This window comes from Pseudopipra pipra, chromosome 1 (genome assembly GCF_036250125.1).
Source record: "Pseudopipra pipra isolate bDixPip1 chromosome 1, bDixPip1.hap1, whole genome shotgun sequence".
NCBI classification, from domain to species: domain Eukaryota; kingdom Metazoa; phylum Chordata; class Aves; order Passeriformes; family Pipridae; genus Pseudopipra; species Pseudopipra pipra.
The window spans coordinates 48,829,339-48,856,575 of record NC_087549.1 but is presented as its reverse complement, the minus strand read 5'-3'; the positions used below and the strand labels follow the sequence as shown (position 1 = coordinate 48,856,575).

Sequence of the window (27,237 nt, the reverse complement as noted above, 5' to 3'; positions counted from 1 at the left end):
TGGATGGCAAATTAAGGCAAGGAGAGAAGAGGTGTCTTGACTAATCCAGGGTCAAGTTGAAGACTGTGAGCAAGCAGCAGACAGAATCTAGCATTTGGTCTACTGAACATTTCCTTTCAGATGGACAGCTTTTAGCATCACCTACCAACCTCAACTCCTGGTCTTGAGCCTGGAGAATTGTTTTCCTAAGAAAAGCTGCAGTAATTTCCCATTATTCCCCACAATGGACATCTGAGCTACTACAAAAAAAAAAAAAAAAAAAAAAAGATAAAAACTTGGGTAAAACCTGTGGGCCCTGCACAGCAATTTGGCTGTGCAATTTGGTACCTACAAAGCCTGGGTACCAGTCATTATGTGCAGACAGCATGGAGAATAGAGCTCTAGCCTGAGGCTTGCCCACGTGTCCCTGGGATGCAGGTAGCCACCTTTCAGATAGCCCACATGTGAGTAAGTGCTTGATCTTGGCCTCTGAGGATGGCAGTGACTGTCAGCAGGATCTGCCTTCCCAGGTCACTGGGCTGCCCTGTCTCAGACACCATGGGGGGGCAGGAGGCCAAGGTTCTACCTCTACACTGACTCGTGGATGGTAGCCAATGCTCTGTGGGGATGGCTAGACAGGTGGAAGAAGGCAAAGTGGCGACACAAAGAAAACCCGTCTGGGCTTCCAAAATGTGGCAAGACATCGCCACCCGGGTAAAGAAGCTGATCGTGAGAGTCCCCCGTGTAGACGCACACATGCCTAAGAGTTGAGCTAACAAGGGACATCGTAACAACGAACAGGGAGACCGAGCTGCCCAAGTCAAGCTGTCACAGGTAGATCTAGACTGGCAGCACGAGGGAGAGTTGTTCCTACCTCAATGCCTCAGGTCATCAGAGCAGAGATGCCACCTGCAGATGAGGGAGGGATGGATATAACCATGGACGTTATCTCCCAGGTTATCCACAATTGTGAGACATGCACTGCAATCAAGCAGGCTAAGAGGGTAAAGCCTCTATGGGTAAAGCCTGCTACATTACACTGCCGCAGACCCGCCAAGGTAAGCGCTGTGTCCTGGGATGCTGTTCTACAAGTACTGCCAAGTAAGCACATGCAAGGGGTCACCCTCTGTTCTTGTTGCTCCCTTCTTGTACCAGATGTAACTTCCATACACCATTGTTTTGCAGCAGTGCTTTAGAAGGGCTGCTGGTGCTGTTTCAGACAGTCAGTGCCCTAGACCATAAAATGAGCAATTCCTTCTTCGCTATTCAAGCTAGTGTTTCACTGACACTGTGAACATGTCAAAACCCTCTAAGCACTCAGCTTAGAACACCCACAAAACCTGTGACTTAATGATATCATGCCTTTTCCTCCTTCAATCTACCTTCACAATTGTTTCTCACAGAAACATCTACTTTTTTTTTTAATCACTTAGCAATCTAGCAAGCACATACTCAGTTATTTTAAGCTTCTTTAAGAATAAACCATTATCTTTAGTCAGCCTAAGATTGGAGCCTGTGCATCACCTGGTTATTAGTTACAAGATGCTGAACACCGTTTCTGTCATCATGAGTGAAATATGCTTAGTACAACCTGCCTAGATACATAAATGACCTCAGCTGCTGTAGTACATGATTCATCACACCTAAGGAAAGTGAGATGGGATGTTCCTCCTACAGTGCAGGTGGGAACAGTAGAGGAACTGAGACACAGGCAAGTGAAGAGTCTTAGCTAGAATCATGCAAAAGAGTTCTTACAAAACTGAGTTTCAGACACTGGTTTCTCGTATTTCAAGCAAATACCCTGAGCATGGACGATCTCATAGAATTGGAATCACCATCTCATCACTGTCAAGACTTTCTTTATTCCACGCTGCTGAAGAAAATGATGGTTAACACAAGTCTTATGCTGTGTCTGTCCTTTTTCTGATGCTCTTGAATTTGCTAAACAGGATTTGCATATGGTTTATCCTAACAAAAACCTTTGCTGGGAATATATATTGACATTGAGTGGAAGTGGAAAAAAAACAGAATTCACCTTCAGCCCTGGGTCTTGGGGACTTGAAACAGCTGCAGCACAACTGCCTTTATCTCACTGCCAGAAACAGAATACCTTATGAGGAAATGAGAAGTTGAACGTGACTGCAAGTACCAAAACAACTCGGGGAGATGCAGCAGTTGCTTGAAGGGGATGGTATATGAAGGCTCTCTTATTTAGAGAAATGCTGTTTTCCTCAGAGGACAGTGGGATTTGATGGCCTCTGTTTCTTTAGCAGCATTTTAGACTAGGGTGGCTGTTTTCTTCCTTTGTGGAGTGGGAGGTGATACAAAGCAATTTTCATCTTGAAAGCCCTTTGCGATTATTAAGTTTTTTGAGGAAGGAATCAGCATCTGGAAACAGGCAAGTATAAGATGAAACAGACAGTGGAAACCCAGATCTGGGTGCAAAGTGAATGGTTCCATGTAAATTCAAATTCACGGGCTGTTGGAAATGGTTACTTCTTGAAGTAGCAGCTGAGGAAAGGGCCTGCAGTCCTGTTATAGGCATTTACATGTAATGAGGCAATAAATTTGGAGATATGGCAGTCGTATGTGCTGTCAAGGCTTTTTATTCATGTGGTCGATAGAGACACAGGAGAAATTGTCAACAACTTTGTAAGCTTCTACAGAGAGCTTACCTGCGCCAGGCTACTCTGCTGGGTAAGACACACTGGGGGCACTGTTGTGAAAAGGATAGTAACAAATGTAAGTTGTTCATTTTCTGAGAGCTCTGGGTGGGTATTTGATGCAAGTCATACATTTCAACATCTTCTTCTTTTGTAATTTTTAACCAATATGAATTGCTCCTTTTTTTTCCAGTATCAGTGACTTTTCCCCTTGCTGTGTTATCAACAGTGCTGTTTTTTAAACTGTGGCAAACAAAATAACATTTAACAGAAACTGAGACATCGCTGAGTATCAAACACTGAGGATGACACTGGGGGAATCTACATTTTTTTGCTCAACAGACTGGGTCATGAAACAGCACTGTGCACTTGACTGTAGCTGCTGTCCTGAAGGCTCTGTGGATTAAGTGGGATCTCAACGTAAGAATGTTCATTAACTCAGATTCCCTGCTCCTGATTACCTTCATTTGCACATGTGGTCTTGATTTTGCAGTAATTAATACATATGTTTAGCTTTAAAATATCAAATAAAGTACAGGCATCGCCAAGTTCTTGGAGACTCTGCACATGCTTAATTACTGCAGGATGGAAAACTGTAGCCACTGCACAGTGCTTAGTGGTGGAATTGGTCAGAACATTTCAGAGTAATTTTGTGGAACTCTGGCATTTCTGAAAGAAAATATTTTTTCCTAGTCCTGCTTATCAGATGTTTCTCCACATCATCTTCTTGATCTCATCTTTCTTACGTGGATATTTTAATCTCAGATTTTAGCCTTTTAGCCACTTCCCTACTGAATATGCTGTTGATCTGGGAGCCAAACCTTGTATACTTAGCATGTTACTGTTCATTAAAAATAGCCTATTTAGGCAGTGATGTGAGGAGCCATAAAGACAGCCTGGCTAGGAAAGAAAATTACTGAACAAAAGATATTGTCTACTCAAAAAAAACTGACAGAGAAAGGGCTGCCAGCCTGGAAATGTGAGCCTGGGGACTAGCCCTGTGAACTGTTGAAAAACATCCTTGAGAAGTGCAGCTGGTCTCTTTGAAGTGCAGCCGAGGTATCTAGAAACCAGAAACATCCACAGATACCACCGATAAACACCAAACAAGGAGACTGTAATGTCAGTTTGTCATCTGAAGGTGGAAAACAGTCTGAAAAAATAAACTTGCTCTGAAGGAACAGAAAACACCAGCCCCAGTTGGCTGGTACAGGTGAAAAACGTAAATTTATTAAATGTAGATTAATGTTTAATTAAATGTAATTAAATGTAAATAGGATCTATTGGCTGCTCCATGTCCTACTCCCTCTTATGAGTCTGTGATATGAAAAGGACCTAATGTTTATCCAAAAATTAACCGCTGTCTGAGAACTTCTCAGTTGAATGCCACGCAAACTTTCTATAAGCTCTTGAACTCTCCCCAGGGACACCTGGCTATAAAAGGATTCTGTGATGTGGATCATTTTGGAAATGGGACTCTGTCAGCTGTCTTATAGGCTTGGCCCATCCTCACCTCTTTTGGGGGGGGTTCACTCTGCTCTGGCATCAAGTTGTTCCCCCCTTTTGGGATCCTTTGGCTCCTTCTGACATCTGCCTAATTCACTTCAATATCAATAGCATTAATATTCATATAAGTACTCATATCTGCTGTTATATCATTGGTAAGTTTGCTTCATTCATGACAAGCTGTAGCAATCTGAAATAGTATGTAGATACTTGGCTGCTGCTGTCACTGATTGTACTATAGTACTGACTGATGCTATTATGATTGATACCATACTATTGCTTGATACCATTGATTGCTGATAGTAATTTGTAATAGCTTGATATATATTCATTCATATTCATTTTATTAATCATAGGCATATTTCCTAATGGCAATTTCTGTGGTATTTGTGGTAATCTGTAATAAAGTAGAGAAATTTAGAGGACAAAGCTTTTATGTCCTTGTGTATTACAGAATCCTACAAACCCACAATTATTATCTCTCCACACCTGAAGCCAGCTAACCTTTTAAGTGGTGACAGGCAGAAACTGGCCTTTTGCTCTGTGATTTAAAACTCTTGGTATGGTAGAGTCCAAGTCCAGGCATTTTAGACAGAAGCTGTTTCCCTGGTGGTGAGTGTGGCTTTCTGGTCAGAGATGTCCTTCCCTCCCAACACACCCTTTTCATGTGTCTGCCCTCATGCAGAGATGCAAACTAGTCCCTCTTCTGGCAAAACTGTACAGCTTGTCTTGTCTGTCTCTAGCACCATAGCTGGCAGTGGGAACTGATGTATACAGCTATAGGAAGCTGTATACTTAAAGACTGTGCTTTAATCCGTAGGTCTTTGTTTATGATTTGGCCAAGAAGCTGCTTTTCCTTAAGTCTGGATAACTGGAAATTTGTTTTAGTTTTTTTAATTGTTTGGGTTTTTTTTTTACAAAAATAATGCCTTACTGAAAACTCAATAATTGAATTGTCTGTGTTACTATTGGCTGCTAGCAAATGCTTGGGCTTCTTGTGTTGATCTGTTTGCTGAAGTGATCAGTCATTTGGGGGGAATTCTGTTCAGTATTAAGATCTAAAAGAGCCTGTTCTAAAATAACTTAGCTTTTCCTTTCCTGAGAGCAGGAAGCATGAGAACGGGTGCTTCTCTGTTCTAACTTGACAGCTGAAAAGTGTGACTTGGCTTTCCTGTTTAATCTTTTAGTCCTGCTTGGATAGAGTTTAAAAGAAACCTGAAAAGTGTTTATTATCAACTACTCACAGCCGTGAAATTAGGCAAACACACGTTTGGCAGTGCAACACAAGCTCATAAGGGAGGAGGCTGTGAAGATTTAGAATATCTGCTGTCTCAACTCTCTGTTTGCTTCAGAGAAACAGAGAAAAGATTGACAGCCATTCCTCAACTGACTAGCATAACTTAACTTTTTTTTCATCGTGCTCTTTTATTATGCTATGGGTTTTTTTATTTTGTATGTCATCCTTGAAGCAGGATGCCAAGCAATTGCAATTCTTCATGGATTTCAGATATATTACTGTTTTGCTAACAGAAGAGGAAGCTTATGATAAGTCATCTTTCCTTTAAAGCTGGAATTTGGTACCCTCCATTTTCCTAATCCTGGAGCTGTCTCATCAGTTTTGATGGGAGTAACTCACTAAGGAATATATCACCAGCCTTTTAGACTAAGACAGGCTGGAGGGACAACTGTAGAGATGAAATCTGGAATGTAGGGAGAAGTAATTTGATACAGTTCAGTATGATTTGATATTTATTCTTGTTCCTTTACAGAAAGAGTTCAAAATGGCCTGCATGGGAAAAAAGAAATGTGTGAGCTTAAATACATCTGTACCTGATGAAAACCATTACTTTGCATCTCCCAGGGAAGGGAGATGTGAGATGAAGCCTGTTTGCTAGCATCTTCTCGTGTGTCCCAGGAGTGCAACGTCAAACATTCAGTTTTGCTATATTGGTGATTTTTTGCCATGTAACTCTTAACATTGGGTTAGTAAGGAGTTCGTGCTGTTCTCTGCTTCTTCCAAGGATTTATCTGGTTTGCAGTTTTCTTGCAATGAAATAGCTAGCGAGAAGAGGGAAGGGCTTACTTGGCAAAGTTGATCTATTTGACTAAATTGATAGCTTTCGAGGGGAAAAAAAAAAGAAGTCAAAACACTTCCAATCCTTCAGTTTTCCCAAAGAACATTATTTGGTGCTCTATTTAACAAAATAATACGCTGTTGACTAAAAGACAGCCTGACTTATAACCATACTCATCTGCTTCAGAACAGCAAATAGTGAGGTATGTATATGTGTCTTACACAAGGTCCTGTTCCTGGCTGGGCTATTCAGACCAGCAGTTAAAACAGGTTTGAATGTTCAATCCTGTAATGGTAAGATTTTAAATGGTATGTGGAGTGGGGAATGCTAACAGATGATGATGAATTCTCACTGCTTGTCCTAAACACTTAGAAGTTTAGCTGGGCTGACTGAAAATGTAACATAGCAGATCCTTTTGGGGAAGTAAAAAAGTGGGCTCAATACCATTCCAGTAGTTTTCCCAGTAAGGCAGCATGTTACAGTCTGGTTTATGATTGAGGATATACCCAAGGAAGTAAGGTGAAAAGGAAGTCTCTTTATTGGTATACTGTGTGTAACAGTGAGTTTGCATGGGTGCAGCTGTGTTGGCTTAAGCAAGGAGCTTATCCACATAGGGATTCTCAGGAGAGTGATATGAATTAACCAGAAGTCTGATCATTAAGAGAGTTAAAGAAACACATAAAATTTGTGCTTGGATATCATGGCTAGGCTTCACAAACGAATGTTTGAGAAGGATTCTATCCACGCTTGCTACAAGCACGCTGATGGCTGAAAAGGCCAATGAGAGATAGCTATGTTGAGAAACACAGTGCCTTAACCTGCAGTAACTTCATGGATGAGAAATGAGGATATCTCCTTCAGAGGCAACATGAACCTCAAAATTTAAGAAATGCTGGTTTATTCTAGAACTTCTGGTTGCCTACACTTTGAGGGATACTCTGAAACTGTCAGCTGTAGAGGACCCTCGGCTTCCCTTGTAAACAGCATCCTTATTTCCAGAGAGTGTTTTTGCTTGACTTTCTGTGACAGCTTATTGGTGTCAGATTAAGTTAATATAGCTGGGATGTTTCTTTTGGAAAATATACACCTTGGTTTACCTACAAATAGTGTTGCCAGTTCAGGGGATGTTCATACCTAGATAAGAAAGATTTGTCATATGTTGTAGTTGGCTGGGTTGAGGGGTTTGGTTCAGCTGGATGTTATGGATACATCTGATCTCATTTTCTGATTTTTCTTTTCCTAGCTACTTCTGAGGAAGAAATAAAAAACTTATTCTATTTATTTGTAAATTAATATTATCTGAGATGCAGTGTGGTAGAGTTATTTAGAGGTATATAATTAATTGATGTAACTTTGCTTGCAGTTACACACATAGGCCTTGAGGCTGCACAATATATTTAGTGTTGTTATTCTTCTGTGTTTTGTGCTTTGAACAGTTGAACTAGGCCTAGTCTAACTCTTTCAGGTCTATGATACGGGCACTGATGACTTTGCTTCTGTATCTCTCCCAGACACTCCTCCTTTCTCATACTGCATAATGCTGCATTGCAGGAAAACAGTAATAGTGTGGCAAAGCTGAGGGCTGATCACAAATGAGGATAAACATGCTTCCATTGATTTATGAAAAACCACTGCTGTTTTATTTTCAGAGTAGGATGAAGCTTACTCACAAGAGAGGATAAGTAATAAGAAAGATCTTTCTGTAAGGCAGTGATGTTAAAATTGTAAATTCTAGTTTATGTATTCCAGTTTACTGCCGCATTAATCATTCAGAAGTGATCCACATCTTGTTCCAAGTATGCATATGGGTTCAAAGTAAAGGTGGGTGCATATCTACAGGATGATATTTACAGATGCAGATTTATATGAGAAATGACTGACCCAAATGAAATATCTGTGGATATCACTTTTTGCTACTATACTATGTTATTTTCTATTTAAAACCATTAGACGAAATATCTCTCATTATAAGCTTTTATTGGCAAATATTTTTTCTTCCTTCTTCAAATCCTGAATAATGATGGCAACAAATGTTGATACAATTCAACAAAAAGCAGTATTGGATATCACCAAAGTAGATGTATTAGTAAGAATTATATCATGTGTTTCTCTGCCAAAAATTTGAGTGTGCAGGGGAACCCCACTACCACGATTGTCTGGTAGAAGATTTTAATTGTCTTTTATATCCAAGGAGGCTTCCAGAGCCTATTAGTATTTTTCACCAATATTTGGTCAAAAGTAAGTTGGAAAATATGTTATTCAAACTAAAATATTTGGATGAAAAGGAATAATTAGATGGAAGTCACATGTTTTTATTTGGAACTATTACTTTGTTGACTACTATGGCCAGATTCTTTGCCCCATGTGTTCACTGACCTGCCACAGCTGCTGCACTGTGAAATGCCATGGAATGCAGAACCAAGAACTCTGTGAATACAGAATGGCAAGGACTATAAGAGCCTGCAGAGGAACTATCGTGTAATTTTCATATGTTTTATCTTTTTATAGGAAGAAAACTTCTCCCTTGTGTGGGAGAGAAACGCTGCTTAATAAACTCATCTTATTTAAAGTACTTCATTTTTTTTGTCAAGGAGCTTTTCTGCTGAAAATTTCAGGCAGCCATGACCATGTTTTAGGGTGCTTTACTCAAGTATATGCTGTCAAGATACACTCATTCCCACAGAATACTCTGCTGTACTGTTGCAGTCCAAAATTTGGATACCTACAGAAAAGGAACTGCTAGGATTAAACAGGAAACCTTGGGCCACAGAGGCTGGGGAAAAAACCCACCATCTAAAAGACCAGAAAAGATCCACTGTCCTGATCAACCCCAGCAGGTCGTAGAGAGACTTTGCATGATGCTATCAGATATCCCATTGTTTTCTCCCTCCCTGTGTAAATCCTTCTTTCTGGTAAAGCTGATCACCCTTCCCCAATGTAATCCTGCTTACTGGAAATATCAACCCTTTTCCCCCAAAATGTAAATACTGTATCCAAGAAATATAAAATCATTTTTCCCCTCATGTCACCCCTGTTACTGGAAATGCTAATAGATTGTGGAAACCCCTGTTTCGAATAACCCTGCCTCCTCATTAGCATGTAAGCCCCCAAGACCCTTAAATAGCACTCGCGTGTTCAATACATCACTCCAGTTTTTACCCCCATATCTTGGATCATGATAGCTTTATTAGACCGTTATACTGTACTTCCTACAGGTCCTGATCTGCTTGGTTCAAACTGAGTCTGGATATTGATATAGTCATTGCAACTCTGCACAAGTGTGGCCAAAAGCACAGTGCAGACAGAATGGCAATTCCAACTTTTCACTTGCTTTCTATTTCCTGAGTTTCTACCACTTCATATAAATTTTGCAGAAAAAAAGTCAGTAGAATCCTTCACTCTATTTGATTCTTATTTTCCTTATCCCCAGATGTTGAATGCAAAGCAAAAATGGAAAGTAAAGGAAGCAATAGAGTGGGTCACTAAACCAGCTGAGTGTAAACCCTCATGGACTAAGAAGCCAACTTTTCCAGATGAGGATATGCGTTTCCAGATGGGATATGCAACCATTTCAAAACTTGGAAATTTAATATTTTATTTCAATAATACTGCAGTGACTCCAGTCAGTACTGTAGTGTAATGTTGATACTGTTCAGATAATGTTGATACATATTCAGAGTTCAGATTGAACTAGTGATTCAGAATAGCATTAAATGTATTTGCTACATGATCTTGATACACATTCTCCACCTGTATTCCCTTAAGTTTAAAAAAATTAATTTCTTTCTTAAAACAATACTTAAAAGTATTGTGATGCCTACATGAGGAAGGCAGCTGACATTTAGTATCAAGTGGAAATGGACTTTTTTAAATGTGTGGTTTCTGGTGAAATTGGAAATTTGGTTCAGAATTTGTGCTCGAAACACACTATACATAGCAACACTGTTATAACCCCAGATGTACAGTATGTGAATTTCTTTATTGCTCTGAACACCCTGTTATACAATTCTTTACATTGCTTTTAGAGCAGAGAAAGCAGAAAAAAAATCAATAAAAAGTTTTATCACATATGTTACATTTGCTATAACATAAGTAGAAAACAGTATGCTGCATCAACTGTTATTCCATCTTTTGTGCTACCGAGTAGCTCCACTGGGAATTAAAAAAAAAAAAAAAAAAAAACAGAAGCAAGTCTTGAATGTTTATTTCCTCGCAGGCCTTAGCACTTCTAGGAACTGGTGCAGCAATGACAAAAGATGTAAGTGTATGTATAAGTGCTTTGGGCTTTTTCCTAATTACTATTTGTTTAATGCATCTACCACATGACCTTTGGAGCAGGTGCCAGAACTCCTTTACATTCCTCAAATAAGCTGAAAATCATTTGATCTCTACTTCAGTTATTCCCTACCAAGGTTGCCTCACTCCACCTTATCTACCTGGTTCATTCTTCTCACACGCAGTTTCTGTGAACAACCTGGAAATATCTGATCTTTTAAATTATTATTATGAAAGTAATTGCTGAAATTTCATATTCTTACGTCAGTGAGAAATTCAAAACAATGCATCTGTGATTGTGATTGCCCATATGAAAAGCAGAAAAGCAAGGTACAAAGACTAAGTCCATGCTTCTTGCTCAGTGAAGAACACTGAAGCTCCATGAGATAGCTTAGATAACATCTGTGCAGGCTGGTGTAGGCTGAACAGTGTGGTCTGTGGAGAACTGCAGGTTTGCTGAAGCTGATATGCCCTGTAGCCCAAGGATAATTATCCAGCTCCCATTTTCATTTTGCTCTGTGGGTTTGGTGCTCCAGCGAGAGTTTTGCTTAGCACAGTAGTGCATATTTAGACATGACCTTGCAGTGGCTATGTGAAGGACTATGTTTTAGAGTGGAGAGGTTTCAGGCTCCTCTTCCTGTATTAGCTCTATTTGTGCTGTCCCAACTCAACTGTAAATATCAAAATCCCAGAGAACAATGCTATTAGCAAACTGCAAGTCACCCACCTCTCAATGGCACCAGGGGCACTGTCAGGGGTGCAGGGAGGGCTGGGGAGCCACGAGCCCACAGCACAGCTGGCAGGGCAGGTCTGAGAGCGACAGCCACAGTCAACTGCAAAGGTTACCAGAAGAGGCCATCGTGAGAAGACCACTCTGAGGAAAGGGACCAGGGCCATACACAGCCCAGTGACTGCCAGCCTGTCCATGGGGATGAAGTCAGACCCAGGGCAAGCTGGACAGTCAGTCTGTGCTTTGAGGTCCAGATAGTGAAGTCCATGGCTTGGCGCAGGTACGATATGATAGAAGATGCACGCACCTGGGGGTAGCTCAGGCAGGGACTGGGGGCCATGTCCTGAGCTGAGATGGGTCTGAGGGGAGGTGTGATGGGGGAAGGCTGCCAGTGAGGCTGGACAGGGCCAGCAGGGCCAATCCCACCCTCAGTGCCCTGGCAGGAGCTACTCCCCAGAGGGATGTGTCCTCCCACCCAACAGACAACTGGGCTCTGATGAGACTTGCTGAAGAGTGATTTAATTGCTGTGGGATGTAGGGGGCATTTCAGGGGACACAGAGCCAGGGAAGGGAGACAGAAATGGGAAAGGGGCATGGCAGGGATTGTTAGAGCCAGGTGGGGAGCTCAGGCAGACCCTGAGTAGCCCCAGAGGCCTGACAAGCTTGTGGGTGGGGGTCAAAGGGGGGGTTCTCAGATGGCCTCTGAAGAGTCCCAAAGTCCCCCCCGTGAGGGGTTTAGGCAGCGGCCAGTGCTGTAGGAGGGTGTGCTGGTTTTGGCTAAGGTAGAGTTAAGTTTCTTCCCAGTGGCTAGTATGGAGCTGTGTTTTGGATTTGTGCTGAACACAGTGTCGATAATATAGAGATGTTTTTGTTATTGCTGAGCAGGGCTTACACAGAGCCAAGGCCTTTTCTACTTCTTGTACTGCCACTGTGGTGAGAAGGTAGGGTTGCATGGGAGGTTGAGAGGAGACATAGCCAGGACAGGTGATCCAAACTGACCAAAGGGATATTCCACACCATATGACATACTGCTCAGTATATAAAGTGGGCAGAAGAAGGAGGAAGAGGGGGACATTTGGAGTGATGGTGTTTGTCTTCTCAAGTAACTGTTAAGTGTGGTGGGGCCCTGCTCTCCTGGAGATGGCTGAACACCTGCTTGCCCATGGGAAGCAGTGAATTAATTCTCTGTTTCGTTTTCCTTGAGTATGTGGCTTTTGCGTTCCCTATTAAACTGTCTTTACCTCAAACCATGAGTCTTTTGGCTTTTACTCTTCCAGTTCTCTCCCCAGTCCTGCTGGCGGGGGAGTGAGCGATTGTGTGTGGTGGTGCTTCCTGCCCGGCCAGGATTAAATTACAGTGGAGGGTTAGAGCCCAGAGCCAGGCCAGGTTTGTGGAGCAAGGTCTTGTGCAGCCATGGGCCTAGCTCTGCAGTGCTGGCTTAGGGCTTGAGGCAGCCTGGCAGGCAGGATGCCACAGAGGCCAGCTGCTTCCAGGAACTGCCAGGGATCCCCATGGGGACAGCAGGGCAGAGGCCTCCCAGCCAGGCTCATCCCTCCATTCGGGAGCAGGGGTGACAGGGGACAGTGGGGTAGCCCCAGCCCCAAGCACTGGGCATCTCCCTGGGGATAAGGATGGGTATGGGTAGAGGCCAGGCAGTGAGGGGAACTATGGTCAGACGTGGCCCAGTGTGTGTCCAGCCAGGCTGGGGTGTTGGTCCATGGCCAGACACATCCACAGCTGTAGCAGAGCTGGAATCAGGTACACCCATGTGGTGGGTTGACCTTGGCTGGACGCCAGGTACCCACCCAGCCACTCTATCACTCCCCTTCCCAGCCGGACAGGTGAGAGAGTAAGATGGAAAAAAACTCGTGGGTACGGATAAGGCAGTTTATTGAAGCAGAAGCCAGGCAAAAGCTTGCATGCAAAAGCAAAGAGAAAGATAACACAGTTTATTCTCTACTTCCCATGAGCAGTGATGGTCGGCCGCTCCCGAGAAGCAGGGCTTCAGCACGCGTGACAGTTCCTCAGCAGGCAGCCATTGGAGACAATGAATGCCCACCTTCCTGCTCCTTGCCTCAGCTTTTGTATCTGAGCTGATGTCATATAGTATGGAATATCCCTTTGGTCAGTTTGGGTCAGCTGGCCTACTTGTGTCCCCTCCCAGGATCTTGCCCTCGATTGAGGAAGGAATGTTACAGTGCTGATGCTGTGCCTGTCCTGCACAGCAGTATCCAAAACACCGCTGTGTTATCAACTCCCTTCTAGCTACCAATGCAAAGCACAGCACTGTGAGGGCCACTATGGGGAAATGAACTCCAGCTCAGCCAGACCCAATACAACCTGCTATTCAACCCTGGCAGAAACTAAGGCCCGTGGACAGAGGGAGTGAGCCCCAGGTGAGACTGGTCATGGCGAGGTCTGTCAGTGCACTCAGTGCCCTGCCTGTCCTAAGGAGGAATTTGTCTGGTACATACGCAGCTATTTTAAAAGGTTGAAACCTGTTCTTTGCCCCAAGGAAACTCATTGCTGGTATTAGTACCTAAGTCACTGCCATCAGCTATAATTAAATACATTTTGCATGAAATATTTTTAATGAGTCCAAAGACCAGAATCAACCCTTGGATATATCATAAATAGCAAGGTATCAGTAGACAGCTTGGTACCTTTTAGAATACCAGTCTCCAGCCTAAAGTAAATTGTTTTTTATTTGTATCCATCCTTTTTCTGAGTAATGACACCAAATCTACAAAGCCAAACAATGTAAATTAACAAATTCTTGGTTCTCTGCAGCAATTGGAAACAACAGTGATGGCATTAGCATAATTTCTCTGCCGGTTTCTCATGCCAAGTCCTGCTATCAACATATTTAATTGTACTTCTTGCTCTCAGCTGTTGTCTATCAGTAGATAGGACACCTAATTTGCAGAGGGGGGTGTTTTATAATGAATGTCTATTAGGATGGGTTTGAATTACCCATTAGTATAGCCTTGCTTTACAAATTAAAGGTTGGTTCTGAATACTCGCTTTACTTGATGGTTTGTATAACCTTTCTCTTCTTTTCACCTTAACATCCAAGGACCACATAAGCATTTAATGTATTTATATACAGAACTCTCCATTGAATAAATGGAATACACTTATGTGTACTAGAAACATGGGAAATTAATATGAGGCCTTAACTGACTGAACAGCTTAGCCAAGTTCCAGACAGGAAATCTCTAGCACAGCTAGAAATTGAATCCTGACTCTCATCCAAGTGTATCTCCTCTACAAGTCGATCTCTCATCTGGCTGGAGTAGTCTCCAGGAGGAATGATTTCCTACAGCAGAATCACTGCTATATTCACTTTAGCTGTCTCAAAATGGGAATAGCTGCTCATTCACCAAGGCAAGAACATCCCAAAGCTGTGCAGTCCTGAGCATGCTGAATCCTATCCCCAGAGTACCCCAAGTTCCTGTCTGTGGACACAGTTAGGTGACCAAAGGGGGGTGTGTTGGCTCCTAAAGGAGCCCAAACATTAAAAAGATTTTGAGGCAATCTGTGAGGCAATTATCTGGCAGAGCTGCCAGATCACTTTATGTGAGCATTACATAATCGTTTCACTACAAACTCAGCGTGCCTTTGTGGACGTTAAACCCGTGTCCCTGGCCTAGAATGGAACAGCCATTTTGACTCGGCGCTTTCACTTCGCTTTCACTTACGCGATTCAACATCCAGTTAAGGGGCAGTAATTTCCAAACTCATTCCAGGACGACTATGCCCTTTGGCACACATTGATTTTTTTTTCACTGTACCTCACTTCATTGTGTCAGGTGTAGTGCTCCTAACATTACAAGTATAAACTGATTTTTAATACTGGCAACATCCCTGAAGTTCACTTCAACCAAATCCTTATGTGATCTGTCATTTAAATGGAGTAATTAAAATAATTTGGATTTACAGAGACACACACAGGAGGGACACTGTACAAATGTTTTTGTATGAGTTGCCAGCAGCTCTTGGAATATGTTAATTTGGGAGACTTCAGGTCTTAACTTTTCATTTTTTCCCTTACACTGCCACAACAGAGTGATATTTAAACAGCTTCTACAAGCCAAGGCCTTGAGTTATCTCCAAACTGACAGCTGCAGTCTGGGAAGAGTGAATGAAAACTTGTCTGCGCTGCTGATGGCCAAACAGTTCCAGAGTAAGGCTCTTCAAAATGCAGCAGCAATGAGAAAATTTTCCTCTCCCCACCCTTCAAGCCACTCTGATTAGTTTCTTCAGCTATCATGCCTGTGATTTCTGAGCATAAGCTTGCATGCACTGCTGTAAAATTCTTTGTTTCATGTCATGCTGTGGGGCTGACCAAAAGGCTTTGGATGCCTTGGTGTGGCACTGTCATCTCTAGTATGGACATACCTAAGTATCTAAAAGGCTTGAAAACAGGTTAGTTATAAAAAAAATGCAGTAGCAACTGGTTACAGTGACTGTTCTTTGTTTTCTGAAAAAATATGTTGCTACGTGATGGTCACAGCATAAATTTGTGTTGCTACTCCACAAGCCCACCTTCCTGTGGTCTACAAAGGGAAGGCAGAGGCGCAGGTTAGACTTCAAGCAGGTGAAAGTGAACCATTTGCGGTTTTGATAAAGGCACTTGAAACTTGGGCTGCATTCCATATTCAGACACCAGTCACTATGGTGGCAAACTCACCAAGCCAGGCTCATTATTAGACTGTTGATTTTGATGGTTGATCAGACAGATGTTTGTCTCAAAATTCAGAAGCTGTTCTTTCTTTTCTGACCTTTCATCTGTCATAATCAGAAAACTAATATTCTTTGTGGTATCACAGTAAGCCAATTTTGCAACGTATCAAAACATGTAAGAAATAATATGGGTAAAGAAAGCTTGTCTAAGGCAGTCGAAAGTAGAAGTTGGTATTTGACCAAAGTGGTAAGAAATTTCATTGCTACCTCCAAGTTATTGAATTGCCCTTGGAAAGCAGAGAAATGATACAAAGATGCATCTGGAGGAAAAATTACAGAAGAGGGGAAACTCTTCAAGTCCAAATGGTGAGGCAGAATGAATGTAGCAGTCAACAGGGCAAATGGCAAAGACTCAGAAATACTACGGATATGCAGAGCTGGTAAGGAACTGACTTCTAATTCCACCTGTAGAGCTCTAAGTCATCAGCAGGGGAGAGTGAGGAACTGGAAGCTTCTGGGGCAGCTTATTCGTCAGGAAATAAGTCCAAGAACAACCCCTTCTCTCAGTAGGCCTACGGGTCCCTTTCACAGCTTCCCAAAATGATCTAGCAATGTCCCATGTTTTGTCTAAAATACTGCTCTGAATATGGCCTGCAGTCATACTAGTCATCTTTGCAGCAGTGAAGAGTGTTCACATTCTGCAAATCAAAATTCCTCGAGTACCTCCTGTTTAAGCCTATATATTCAAATTCTTTGAATATTCATTTTTTTGCATGAAATCTCATAGAAGTCTCATACCTATGAATTTTAAAATGTATTATCACTTTTATTCACATTAAAGTGTGCTGTGTGAAGGCTGCTTTTTACATCTTTCTCATCTTTTGAGCACTGTAAACCTTCTTGGTCTTCAAGGTACAAGCTTCACTTCAATAACTGCTATTGGCAGTAAATTGTGCTGACACAGGAAAACAATGAATTTGTAGTTAATTCTTACACTAAAAAGTAGTAGCTCTTCCAGAGCGATATATATTGGTCTGTCAGGGCATGCTATGTATGTCCATACACCTAACTCCTCTGTAATTTATGAAAGGAAATAAATTATTCCCATTCTGAATTCTTCTCTTGGCTAGGTATTCCTATCCTGGATAACTTCCCTGAGACTGCTAATTCCCACTAGTCAAGCCCTGAGGCCAACATTTTATTTCACATCCTCACTTGCTAAAATGTCCTGCAGATTCCACCTTATCTGCAGTGTTACATAAAGTGGTTTCCAGCAAAAGAAACTTAACTTGCTAAGTGTAGGCAGAACTGTTAAGTGAATTTGCAACTTAAACTGATTTTTTGTACTTTAGAGGACTGTAAAACCACTCAAGAACCTTTAACTTACAAAAGTATGCACATGGTAAGAAGTGGCTGACAACCTACAGCTGGGATGTATCATTAATGTAGAAGACACCTGGACTATCTGAACTGGGTGACTTTAAAATATAAGACTAGTAGAGCTGAGATGGAATTTATTAGGAGGAGCATGTGACATAACTGAATGAATGTAATTAAAGCACACTGATTATTAAATTCTTAGAATTATCTGAAATCATACACTTTTCCAATATTAACAAGTTTGCTGACTTTAAAATTTAATCAAAAAATTACTATGCATTTCTCCATGTGTTCAAATATGTATTGAATATGCTATGTCTGAATTATAATCATAGATCTATTCACAATTAAATTCCTGATGAGGAATTTTGTAAGAACTGAAGTTAATGCAAAAGTTGCAAGGATAAGGAGAGATAAAAGCTGAATTCCTCTAAGATTAAATTAATAAACTCCATTCCTACAAATACTACGATCTCTAACTCTTAATGCTTCAGGCTGCAAAATTAGTCCACATTTTTGTGGGATCTGGTTTTAAGTGATGACAGACAGCTGATTACTAATGCTATGTGGTTACTTCTGTTTAACTACAGCTCTGTTTGATTTATATCAAAATAATCATTCATGTAGGGTTGAGGAATAAAATAAATTGCTGCTACAGAGATGTTACGCAGACACTGCATTTCAGGCAAGGTTCCGTTAAGATCTTTTGTCTTCCTGATGGTTCATCTATAAAGACCATGGGAAGTTCAAGTGTTTTTCCTTGCTAGATCTCACCCTCCAAGATCCTTTGCTTTTCAGCTCTTTTTTACTACTAAACATAAACAAACACAGCAAAATTAAATATGCATCATATGTTCCAGAATTTTTTTTAAAAAAGCTTTATTAGACATATACTTTTTAGAATATATTTAACAAATTCTCCAACCCTGAAGGAATCCTCTTTATATCAAGCACATAAGCAAGTGCTCACAGTAACTGAATGGTAATTTAAGTGGCCACTGAAACATGCAGAAAACTAGCTCACTATCAACTTAGAGATGAGTTAATGTCTGCACAGTACATCAGGCATAATCATCTGTTCTGTACAACTACAGGTTAGTACTGAAAGCAGTTCTGGTCTGCTCGTATCTATTTCTTTTTAATAATAAAGCAGGTATCTTTTGAAGTATATAAAAACCCCATCATTTTAGAGAAACTAAGTAGCTTAGGTACATTTCCACATAAATATTTAATGCTGGTTTACAGCATTAAACAGCCATTTCCATTTTAATAGGTGGATGAGGATTATAATCTTCAATCTGAAAGTCTTCTGCCTTAAAGTCACTGATGTCTTCAACCTTACGAAGAATTCTGAGTTTGGGGAAAGGTCTTGGCTCCCTCTGAAGCTGAAATAAAAGCAAGCTTACTGTATAAAGCTTAATACTTGAGAGATTTTGTGTTCTCAATGTCAATTCAGATTATACTATGTAGACTTCTTTTAATATTGTTAGGTGGAATCTACTTTAGTATTTTCATACGGACAGTAGTATAATTTTCAAGTGAATTCCTTGATCATCCAAATGCACTGCAAGCACTTCCAGTGGGTGAAGCAATTCTGGTGGTTACAGATCATACTCCTTCCAGAGGAAACTATATTAGAAACTCTGACCCAGATATGCATCAAATGTGCTGCAGTTTCTCACCGGACCATTTGGGTCCAAACCATTAACTAGTTCTCTGAATGGTTTTGAACCATATGAATGGTGAGGACAGTCAACCCAAGCTAAGTCAAATCAAACAGAATTCTGATTTTCTCCTACTGCAACAAATTACTTACTGAAGAAAACATAGCCAAATAGTAATACTGATTAACTCTGTGAACTGGTAAGTTATCATTTTCTGCTATACTACAAAGACATTCTATTTTTTGTTTATCTGGATTAGGCAGAATGATTTTCTAAGGTTTGGGTATGATTTAGCCAAAAGTAGGAGTACCGATTCTGGATCTCCAACTTGGTTCCAAAGTAGTACACTATTGTGCATTTCAATCACGTTTGTATTGTATTTCTGTTTGCAACCTGACTTGAATACTACATTTATTAGTATATTATTAGGGTAGAAATGAGAAGAAAAGCCACAGAAGTTAATATTTGCAAAAGGATATTTATAATACCAAGATAATTCTGCATCGAACAAGTATTGTGGAAGATAAAACAATACAAGAATACAGAGTAAGTACTTACTTGAACTTTAAGAGGTTCCACATGATTCAGATATATGTGAGCATCTCCTAAAGTGTGTATGAACTCTCCAGGCTGAAAAGAATGAAGAATACATGTGGTTTTCAGTCAGGTTTCAAGAAAGCAAAACATTACAATGCTTACAGTATTGATTCCTAGCACCTTACATCTAGTGTGGAACTGCAGCTTTTGTACTGGATTGTATTGCCAAGACAACCTTTGAAAACTTTGAAGGACACTAGCTTCCCTGACTACTGCATAATTAATGAAAAACATATTGAAATTTCCACTAGCTTACAAAAAAATTTATCTTTGAAATCCTGCTAGGATAATAGCTTTGGTATTGAATGGAGCACTACTGATCTGCTCACCAAGATAAAAACGGACGTGGCAGTGACATCCAGCTTTTACCCTTTACTTCTAATAAGTATGACTTGCCAAAGCTCATTTCAGAGCAGCTGCCTTAGCCTCATCTAAACATTGTACTTTGCAGCAGTGGAGGTGTCAGTCACAGTCTAAACCCCAAAGCACTTATCAAGAATCCAGATATGTTTGCAAGATTGAAAAAGTTCTGTGATTTTGCAGCCCCTGAGCAATCTAATTTAACTCAGGTAAGTTTTATCAGCTATTTTACTGGCCTCTGACCAATGTAGATAAGCCCCTGGATATATTACACTGAAAACCACCAAAGCCATGAGACAAAATGGCTGAGAGACAACAGCTGCCTTATGGACTTTACCTTGGACTAATATGGATTAGTACCTTGGACTAATATGGACTAGTACCTTGGACTAATTTCTTTGTTTGCAATTGCTGTAAAGTCTGATTCTTCTTCCCTATTTCCTTATTTTAAGTTCTCCTTCATGTTGCTGGTAGCAGGAGGATCAAGCACAAATGGCCTTACTAGTATAACTTTTACGTGCCCTAAAGAAAAGGGGTTTTCACATGTACAAGATTGCTGAGCATTTTTAATTTTTCTGTCAAATTAAAAAATATATCTCTGAAGTCAGGGCAGGAGCTATTTGAGCACATACTACCACTCTACATAATCATCTACAGTAGGAAATCACAGAAATACCTAGCTGAAATTACAGCTGGAGATTAGGTGGGCGGAATATCCAAATTAAAACCTTGACAGCAACTTCTGAGCTACTGTTCGCTTCCAATAAACACATCCTACAAAATTTAACCACTTGTATGTTACTATCCCATAAAGACAAGTGCTCTGTTCAGATTTCTAAGAAGCAGACTAGTGAACAGGCCAGTTTTGACATAGTCATGACCTGGAGGATCTTCTGTCTGTTTAACCTTAATTTAAGAATTCTTACGTTTCTGATCCTAACTGCCCACATAAACCAGAGGCAATTCACATCAAATTCGCAGGGCCCTTTTTTACACATATTTCAGCAAGTGTTCACACATATTTCTAACAGTATGTTCATTCCATTTTTTCTTGGACATTTTCATGACATGAAGAGTCCCGTCTTTCAGTCCTTCATTTCTCAGACAAGATTAAGTAAAATGATAAAATAACCTACCTTTAGCCCTGTGACATGGGCAATCATGTATGTGAGCAGTGAGTAGCTGGCAATATTGAAAGGCACTCCTAGTCCCATATCTCCAGACCTCTGATAGAGTTGGCAAGACAATTCACCATTTAGAACATAGAATTGGCAAAGAGCATGGCATGGAGGCAAAGCCATCAGAGAAATATCTAGGAATTGCAGTACAGAAAAGAACAGTAGCTGCATTAGTGTGTTATGAATGTAAAAGATGCAAAACCTAAATAAGCATGTAATGGGATACAGTAGAGAGCCAACAGCATTGTCATTCTGTTGCTGGTTTCTCTTGTTTATAAGCACCTGCTGCCCAAGCAATTAAGTCTGGGTCATGACAAGCTGTCTCCTGGGCTGCATGACCAGAAAGTCATAAACAGATATTCCACATAACAGATTTATGCCATAATGCTGCACAGCAGTTTACTGCTACTCACCTTGGTGAGACAGTTGATTTCCCCAAAGGAAGACATTAAGAGTAAAATTAAGCATGTACCCTAAAGCGACTTCCAACTGCTTCATCTTACTCCCCTTCTCATTGCAATGTGCCTGCCTTTGCTGCTTCTTCAGATATAAAAACAATGATCAATTAAAAAACATCAGAAAACAAAAGATCTTTTGAGTGTTTATCCACACTTAAAAAGTGCAGATAGCATAATTGCAGCTTGGCAGGAAAAACTTTAACCAGGTATCTTCTGATATCTGAGAATGCTTAACCTTATAAAAATAACAGTAACAGCATGTTGCAGCCCTTTCATACACCAGTGGATTTTTTGGAGCACAGATCACCACTGGTGAAGTTAAACATTCTCTTGCACTAGGCTCTTGTTTAGAAGTAGCCATACAGAGTGAATGGATATCTAGACAACCTATGTTCAAAGAGATGATTACAACACAAATAATACTTTTGTTCTCTAGTTTTAAGGGTTTTGTTAAGTTTAACACGGAAAGAAACACTCTGAAGAAGTGGTTCAATATTTTTGAGGTCTGAGCATAAGACTTAGGTAGAAAGAGAATCAAACTTATAACCCCTGGTCATTTTTATTGTATTCCTGATAGTTTTTATAAAAAGTAAATAAGGACACCAAATAGTACTGACTGTGGACACAGGAACAGAACATAATTTAGCATAAAGCAAGGTAATGTGCAACTGCATTCATTTAAACTCTGCTATTCAATACCTTTTGGATTCCAAGCACACATAATGATTCTTCTGTCATCTGGATTGGTTTTGATCGTTTCAATCACTTTTTGCAACTGATCAATTCCTTGGTTGGAGTAATCTGGAGAAAGATACGAAATAAGATCTAAACCAGACAGATTCGAGTCATGATATTTTTTTAACACCCAGCCCGCATCCCACTGAAAAGTAACATTGAAATTACAACCTCTGAAAACTTTATTGCAACTTTGAAAGTGATATTAATTAGTTGGCACACTCTAAATATAGGCTATTCTTGGTGTTTCTTAGGGTGCTCTAAAGCTTGTGAAATTTTCATTATGGTATTTTGACATGTCCCCCCATCTCTTTTGTGTGCTTTGACTACCTTTAGCACCCACTGAAATAGGACCATTCTTATTTAGAACACTTTATTCCATTCTTAATAACTTCACATTTTTAAAGACCAACTAAGAAGTCTGCATAATCGCTAAATCCCAAGAAACAAAACTTGCAATACAAAAAAATACTTGAACAAAGAATGGTATTTTATCTTTCATGATGACTTGTTACCTAAATAGGAAAAGAGCTGTACTGGAATGGACAACATATTACCACCTTGTCATTCACAGTATTTAAACTAAATCATTTATTGCACTTCTGGATTAAAATACCTTTCTAGATGTTAAACTTGCATGTTACAGTGCTCCTTCTTATTAAAAAAAAATAAAATTATGCCCAGACCAGTACTGAGGGATACCAGCACTCTTTACATACTCAAAAGTACAAAGTTTTTGACACATGAATAAACACAACCATCTAGCACTCATAAGGTCATGTATGAAAACTAAATTTCCACAGCATTTAAAGCCAGAAGGGAACTTTAATCATGTATAGCACAGGATAATACATTTCACCCAATTTCATCCAATTCTCAGGCTGAATTTTAGGCTCAATTCCAGTTATATAAGAAATGTACTGATATTAACTGACCATCAGAATGGATTTCAGAGTAAAAGAGTCATTAGTTGTTAATCATTGTTCTGACTCATTCCAGTCAATCAGCATGACCAGTAACTACTTTTTTCTAATAACTTATTGCAGCAACATCAAATTAGGCTACAGGCAGACCCAAGCTGGCAAGCAAGGTAGTAATACACGATCCCCATATGGGCCATTCACTTAAGAGTTGGACTCGATGATCCTTGTGGGTCCCTTCCAACTCAGAATATTCTGTGATCCTTCCGTGACACAATTAGTAGCTCAGGGAATTCTTCTGCCAGCAATACCGTGCCAGAAGCCTTGTCAAATGGTTATGTTAGTTCCTGAAGCTAATTACCTATCCATTAGTAATGCAACTTAAGGAAATCTATTAGTAATGAAACCCATGGGAATTTATCTTGTTCATTTTTTCCACCCTATGTTTTGACTCAGACCTACTAAGTTCAGGAACACTGAAATTTTTCACTAAGTTTTCAGATGTGTCAGTTCACAATTTGCACTGTTTGTGTTAGCATAAAACTAGTGATCAACATGCCAATACCAAGTTTAATATCTGTAACTAATTTTGAGGCTGTATTGACAAAAAACCCCACCAAGATAACTAACTCATGTTATTAATCCAAGTTTAAAATCACACTAGATAGGGGCAATCCTCAAAATGTTTTCTACATCTTCTCCTTCAGTGACTTAGAAAAGAGCCAGCAACACACTTCAGAGTAAGTCTAATGAACCCGTTCCACAGAAAATAATACCAACAGATACTGCATCACATCATAACCTGTTACGGCTGTTCTGTCCACAGCATCATCAGCTATGGATACATCCTACTTTGTTCCAGATGCAGAATAGAAAAATCTTTCTCTTCCCCTGTCTCCAATGAATGTAGTGTACTGCCAGTTCTTTCCAGAACAACAGTATCACAGAAATTGGGACCCCACATTGATACACGGAGATGGCAGCCTGTGTTCCACTGCTATCAAATGGAACTAGCCTGGGCTTCTGGACTGCAACAGGCACACATCCTTCCAGCTATCAGTGACCATATCTGGTCACTGATAAAAGAATAACAGTGTATTCCTTATGATCCATCAGTTCTACAAATGTCAAACTACAATACACAAAGCTACATCTTTCAGGATAATTAGATTAAGTAAGAAAAAAAAAAAAGCTAAATTAACTCAAACACTATTTTTTCTGGCTATCAGTTCACACTTAGTCCCTTAACAAAACTCAGAGTTTTGGAAGTGATGTATCACAGTTGTCTCACTAAGCGAACAAGACTGTATTTGTACGTGATTACCTGTGTGCATATCTTTGTATTCTGCTCCAAAGTGCCTCCACTGGAAACCATACACTGGTCCCAAATCCCCCTCCTCTCTAGTGCTGAAACCCTGCTTATCCAGGAACTCACGTGACCCATTAGCATCCCAAATCTTCACACCTTTTGCAGAGAGCTCTTTGGCATTTGTAGAACCCTACAAAACACAGACAGTAAGAATTCTGCCTCCTAATTTCAACACTGAAGACATTAACTGAAACAGCTGCAATTAAGCTTTTCTAGTCTACAGTATTTCTCCACTTACAAAGGATGAACAGTCTAATTAATGTACTGGATGAGGTTCTTGCACATGGACAGAATACAGCTTGAGAGCAACATACTGGGATGAAGTTTGAGGAACAGCCATGCTACTGTTGTTTAACACAGGATTCTCCTAACTTTGTGAATGCACAAACAACACGGCCTCAAGGTCAACTGTGGTATGTCATTTCATAAGCACATTTGCAGAGAACAAGATGTTACTTTACAGATGGATGAAAACAGACTAACAAAGGCACTGTCTTTGCCAAGCCACCTATAATGAGCTTAAGGTATTAAAAATCCTTTTGTTTAAATGACAAAAATGTGAAAATGACCCAGAGAAATGTTGCTGAATCCTGCAACATGTCCAAATCGGCACATTCAAAAATTCAACACAGAAGTTATGCTGGTTTGGGGAGTGTCTAGTCTTTTACATTTGAAAAAAAACCACCCAAAGCTTTTAAAAAATGAATGTGCATTTGAGTCCTGCCATGTAGCAAATGGTTAGATAGACTTTCCCATACCTGCACAATATCACAACATATAAAGGAACACTTCCATTGTAATGTATTATCTATAGTTGAATTTTATTATTCTACCTACAGCTATCAGCTCTATTAGATCTCATTTTTTTGCTACTAAAAAGCCTAGTGTTTACATCGATCTCACTTGACCTGAGGTTCTGCACTGCTTGTTTCTGTTCAAATCAATAAAAGCTATTTCAATATTAAAAAGCAGATCACTAAATTGCCTACTATCTATTTCATATTATTATTTCTTATTCAAACACTAAGAAAAGACACTGTATTAGGCTTTATAACTCCGGAGTATAGTCAAATCAGCAAAAGCCCTCACTATTTCAGACTATATCCCTTAAAAAGAAATAGAAGAAAAACTCTTCCAAGTGCACTGTTAGCAACAGTCTGCACTAAAAGGCTGAATGTCTTGAAGATAATAGCCTTCCATGTGTGGTCAAAATATTAGGTGGTTGCACTTCTCTGATAGGAAGAGAAGCACCTGTAGTTACCCCAAATCCCTTAATCCACACTAGTTCATTCCATTTATCCCACTCTCAGGCACAGCACGCACAGAGACATCCAAACACCGAACCTTGATGAACCACAGCAGCTCTTCCAGCACTCCCTTCCAGAACACCCTCTTCGTTGTTAGCAGTGGAAACTGATCTGGAAGAGAGTTTTAGAGTGTCAGAGGAGACAGCCATTCGCGAAAGGTGAACAGACTTAGGCTTTGCTCAACGCCACCATTTGATATTCAGAGGTTTGGATATGCAGCAAGGAGTTGGGGGAGGATGTGTAATTCTCGTACTCAGATCTCTCGGCGGGCGGGAGCGGGTCAGTCCCGGGGTACAAGATGGCGTGTGACACCTCCCAACACCCACCCCGGCGGGCCGGGGCCAGGGAGCAGGGGCCAGGGAGCAGGGGCCAGGGAGCAGGGGCAGGGGGCCGGGAACAGGGAGCAGGGGCAGGGGGCCGAGGACAGGGAGCAGGGGCAGGGGGCCGAGGACAGGGAGCAGGGGCAGGGGGGTAGGGGTCCAGGAAGCAGGGGACAGGGGCAGGGGACGGGGAGCAGGGGACAGGGAGCAGGGGACAGGGAGCGGTGGACAGGGAGGGGGGGGACAGGGAGCGGGGGACAGGGAGCGGGGGACAGGGGCAGGAGGCCGGAGACGGGGAGCAAAGGGCAGGGAGAGGGAGCAGGGGCAGGGAGCCGGGACAGAGGCTGCGGGTGCCGGCGGTGCCCACCTCTCAGGCTGTACCGCGCCTGCATGCCGAACACGGAGAGGGTGCCAGTGCCGGTGCGATCCTCCCTCCGGTGGCCGTGCTGTAGGATGTGCCGTACCTGCTGCAGGTACTGCGACTCGCCGAGCCCCGGGCCGGCGGCGGGGGCGCTCAGCGGCTCCCCCTCGGCGGGCATGTCGGGCGAGAGGCTCCCTGCGGGACGCGCTGGGCTCCGGCTGCACGGCGGTCCTGCTCCCGCCCGCCGCTGCTCCTCCGAGCCCGCCAAAGCCCGGCTTTCCCGCCTAGCGGCGCCGAGGGGCGGAGCGGCCCCGCTGCATCCTGCTTCTTGTCTTCCCTTTCTCCTTCCCTCCGCGCGCCCGCGGTTCCTCAGCGCCGCAGCCCCCATGGACGCGGCCCCGTTCCCCCTGAGGGAGGGGCTGTCCCGAGCATCTGGCCCGGGTCAGCGCTCCAAACTGTACCAACTTGTTTAGATTGGACATGAGGTAGAATTTCTTCCCAGAACGGGTGAGGAGATATCAGAATGGGCTGCCCGGGGAGGTGGTGCAGCAAGGGAAGACTGGACGCGGCACTTAGTGCCATGGTCTAGTTGACACGGTGGTGTTTGGTCATGGGTTGCACTCGATGATCTCAGAGGTCTTTTCCAACCTAATTGATTCTGTGATTCTGTGACT

General features: G+C 41.4%; 2 protein-coding genes across 2 annotated transcripts; one reads left to right on the top strand and one right to left on the bottom strand.

Moving 5' to 3' along the window:
• The first annotated feature begins 994 nt into the window (after positions 1-994).
• Positions 995-16,763, top strand: ENOSF1 (enolase superfamily member 1). Its single transcript, XM_064647951.1, has 4 exons — positions 995-1,037; positions 6,410-6,492; positions 9,570-9,720; positions 15,214-16,763. Exons 1-4 carry the CDS (start codon positions 995-997, stop codon positions 15,483-15,485), a joined length of 549 nt encoding a protein of 182 aa, XP_064504021.1. The 3' UTR covers positions 15,486-16,763.
• A 1,391-nt stretch (positions 16,764-18,154) lies between these two features.
• Positions 18,155-26,977, bottom strand: TYMS (thymidylate synthetase). The gene is made up of 7 exons (XM_064655696.1): positions 26,570-26,977; positions 25,920-25,993; positions 24,531-24,705; positions 22,251-22,352; positions 21,052-21,227; positions 19,517-19,588; positions 18,155-18,679 (listed from the first exon to the last, which is right to left on the bottom strand). The coding sequence occupies exons 1-7, from the start codon at positions 26,949-26,951 to the stop codon at positions 18,542-18,544; spliced, it is 1,119 nt and encodes a 372-aa protein (XP_064511766.1). The 5' UTR covers positions 26,952-26,977; the 3' UTR covers positions 18,155-18,541.
• Positions 26,978-27,237: the final 260 nt, after the last annotated feature.

Excerpts from the sequence above, each read along its gene's own strand:
- ENOSF1 (XM_064647951.1), top strand. The coding sequence starts at position 995 with ATGGGTAAAGCCTGCTACATTACACTGCCGCAGACCCGCCAAG. Across the intron at positions 6,493-9,569 it reads CAGACCAGCAGTTAAAACAG|TTTCTACCACTTCATATAAA; the intron begins GTTTGAATGTTC and ends CTATTTCCTGAG. Across the intron at positions 9,721-15,213 it reads GGTCACTAAACCAGCTGAGT|TTGCCAGCAGCTCTTGGAAT; the intron begins GTAAACCCTCAT and ends TTTTTGTATGAG.
- TYMS (XM_064655696.1), bottom strand. The coding sequence starts at position 26,951 with ATGGGGGCTGCGGCGCTGAGGAACCGCGGGCGCGCGGAGGGAAGGAGA. Across the intron at positions 24,706-25,919 it reads AGCTGCTGTGGTTCATCAAG|GGTTCTACAAATGCCAAAGA; the intron begins GTTCGGTGTTTG and ends TGTGTTTTGTAG. Across the intron at positions 19,589-21,051 it reads CCCATGTCACAGGGCTAAAG|CCTGGAGAGTTCATACACAC; the intron begins GTAGGTTATTTT and ends CATTCTTTTCAG.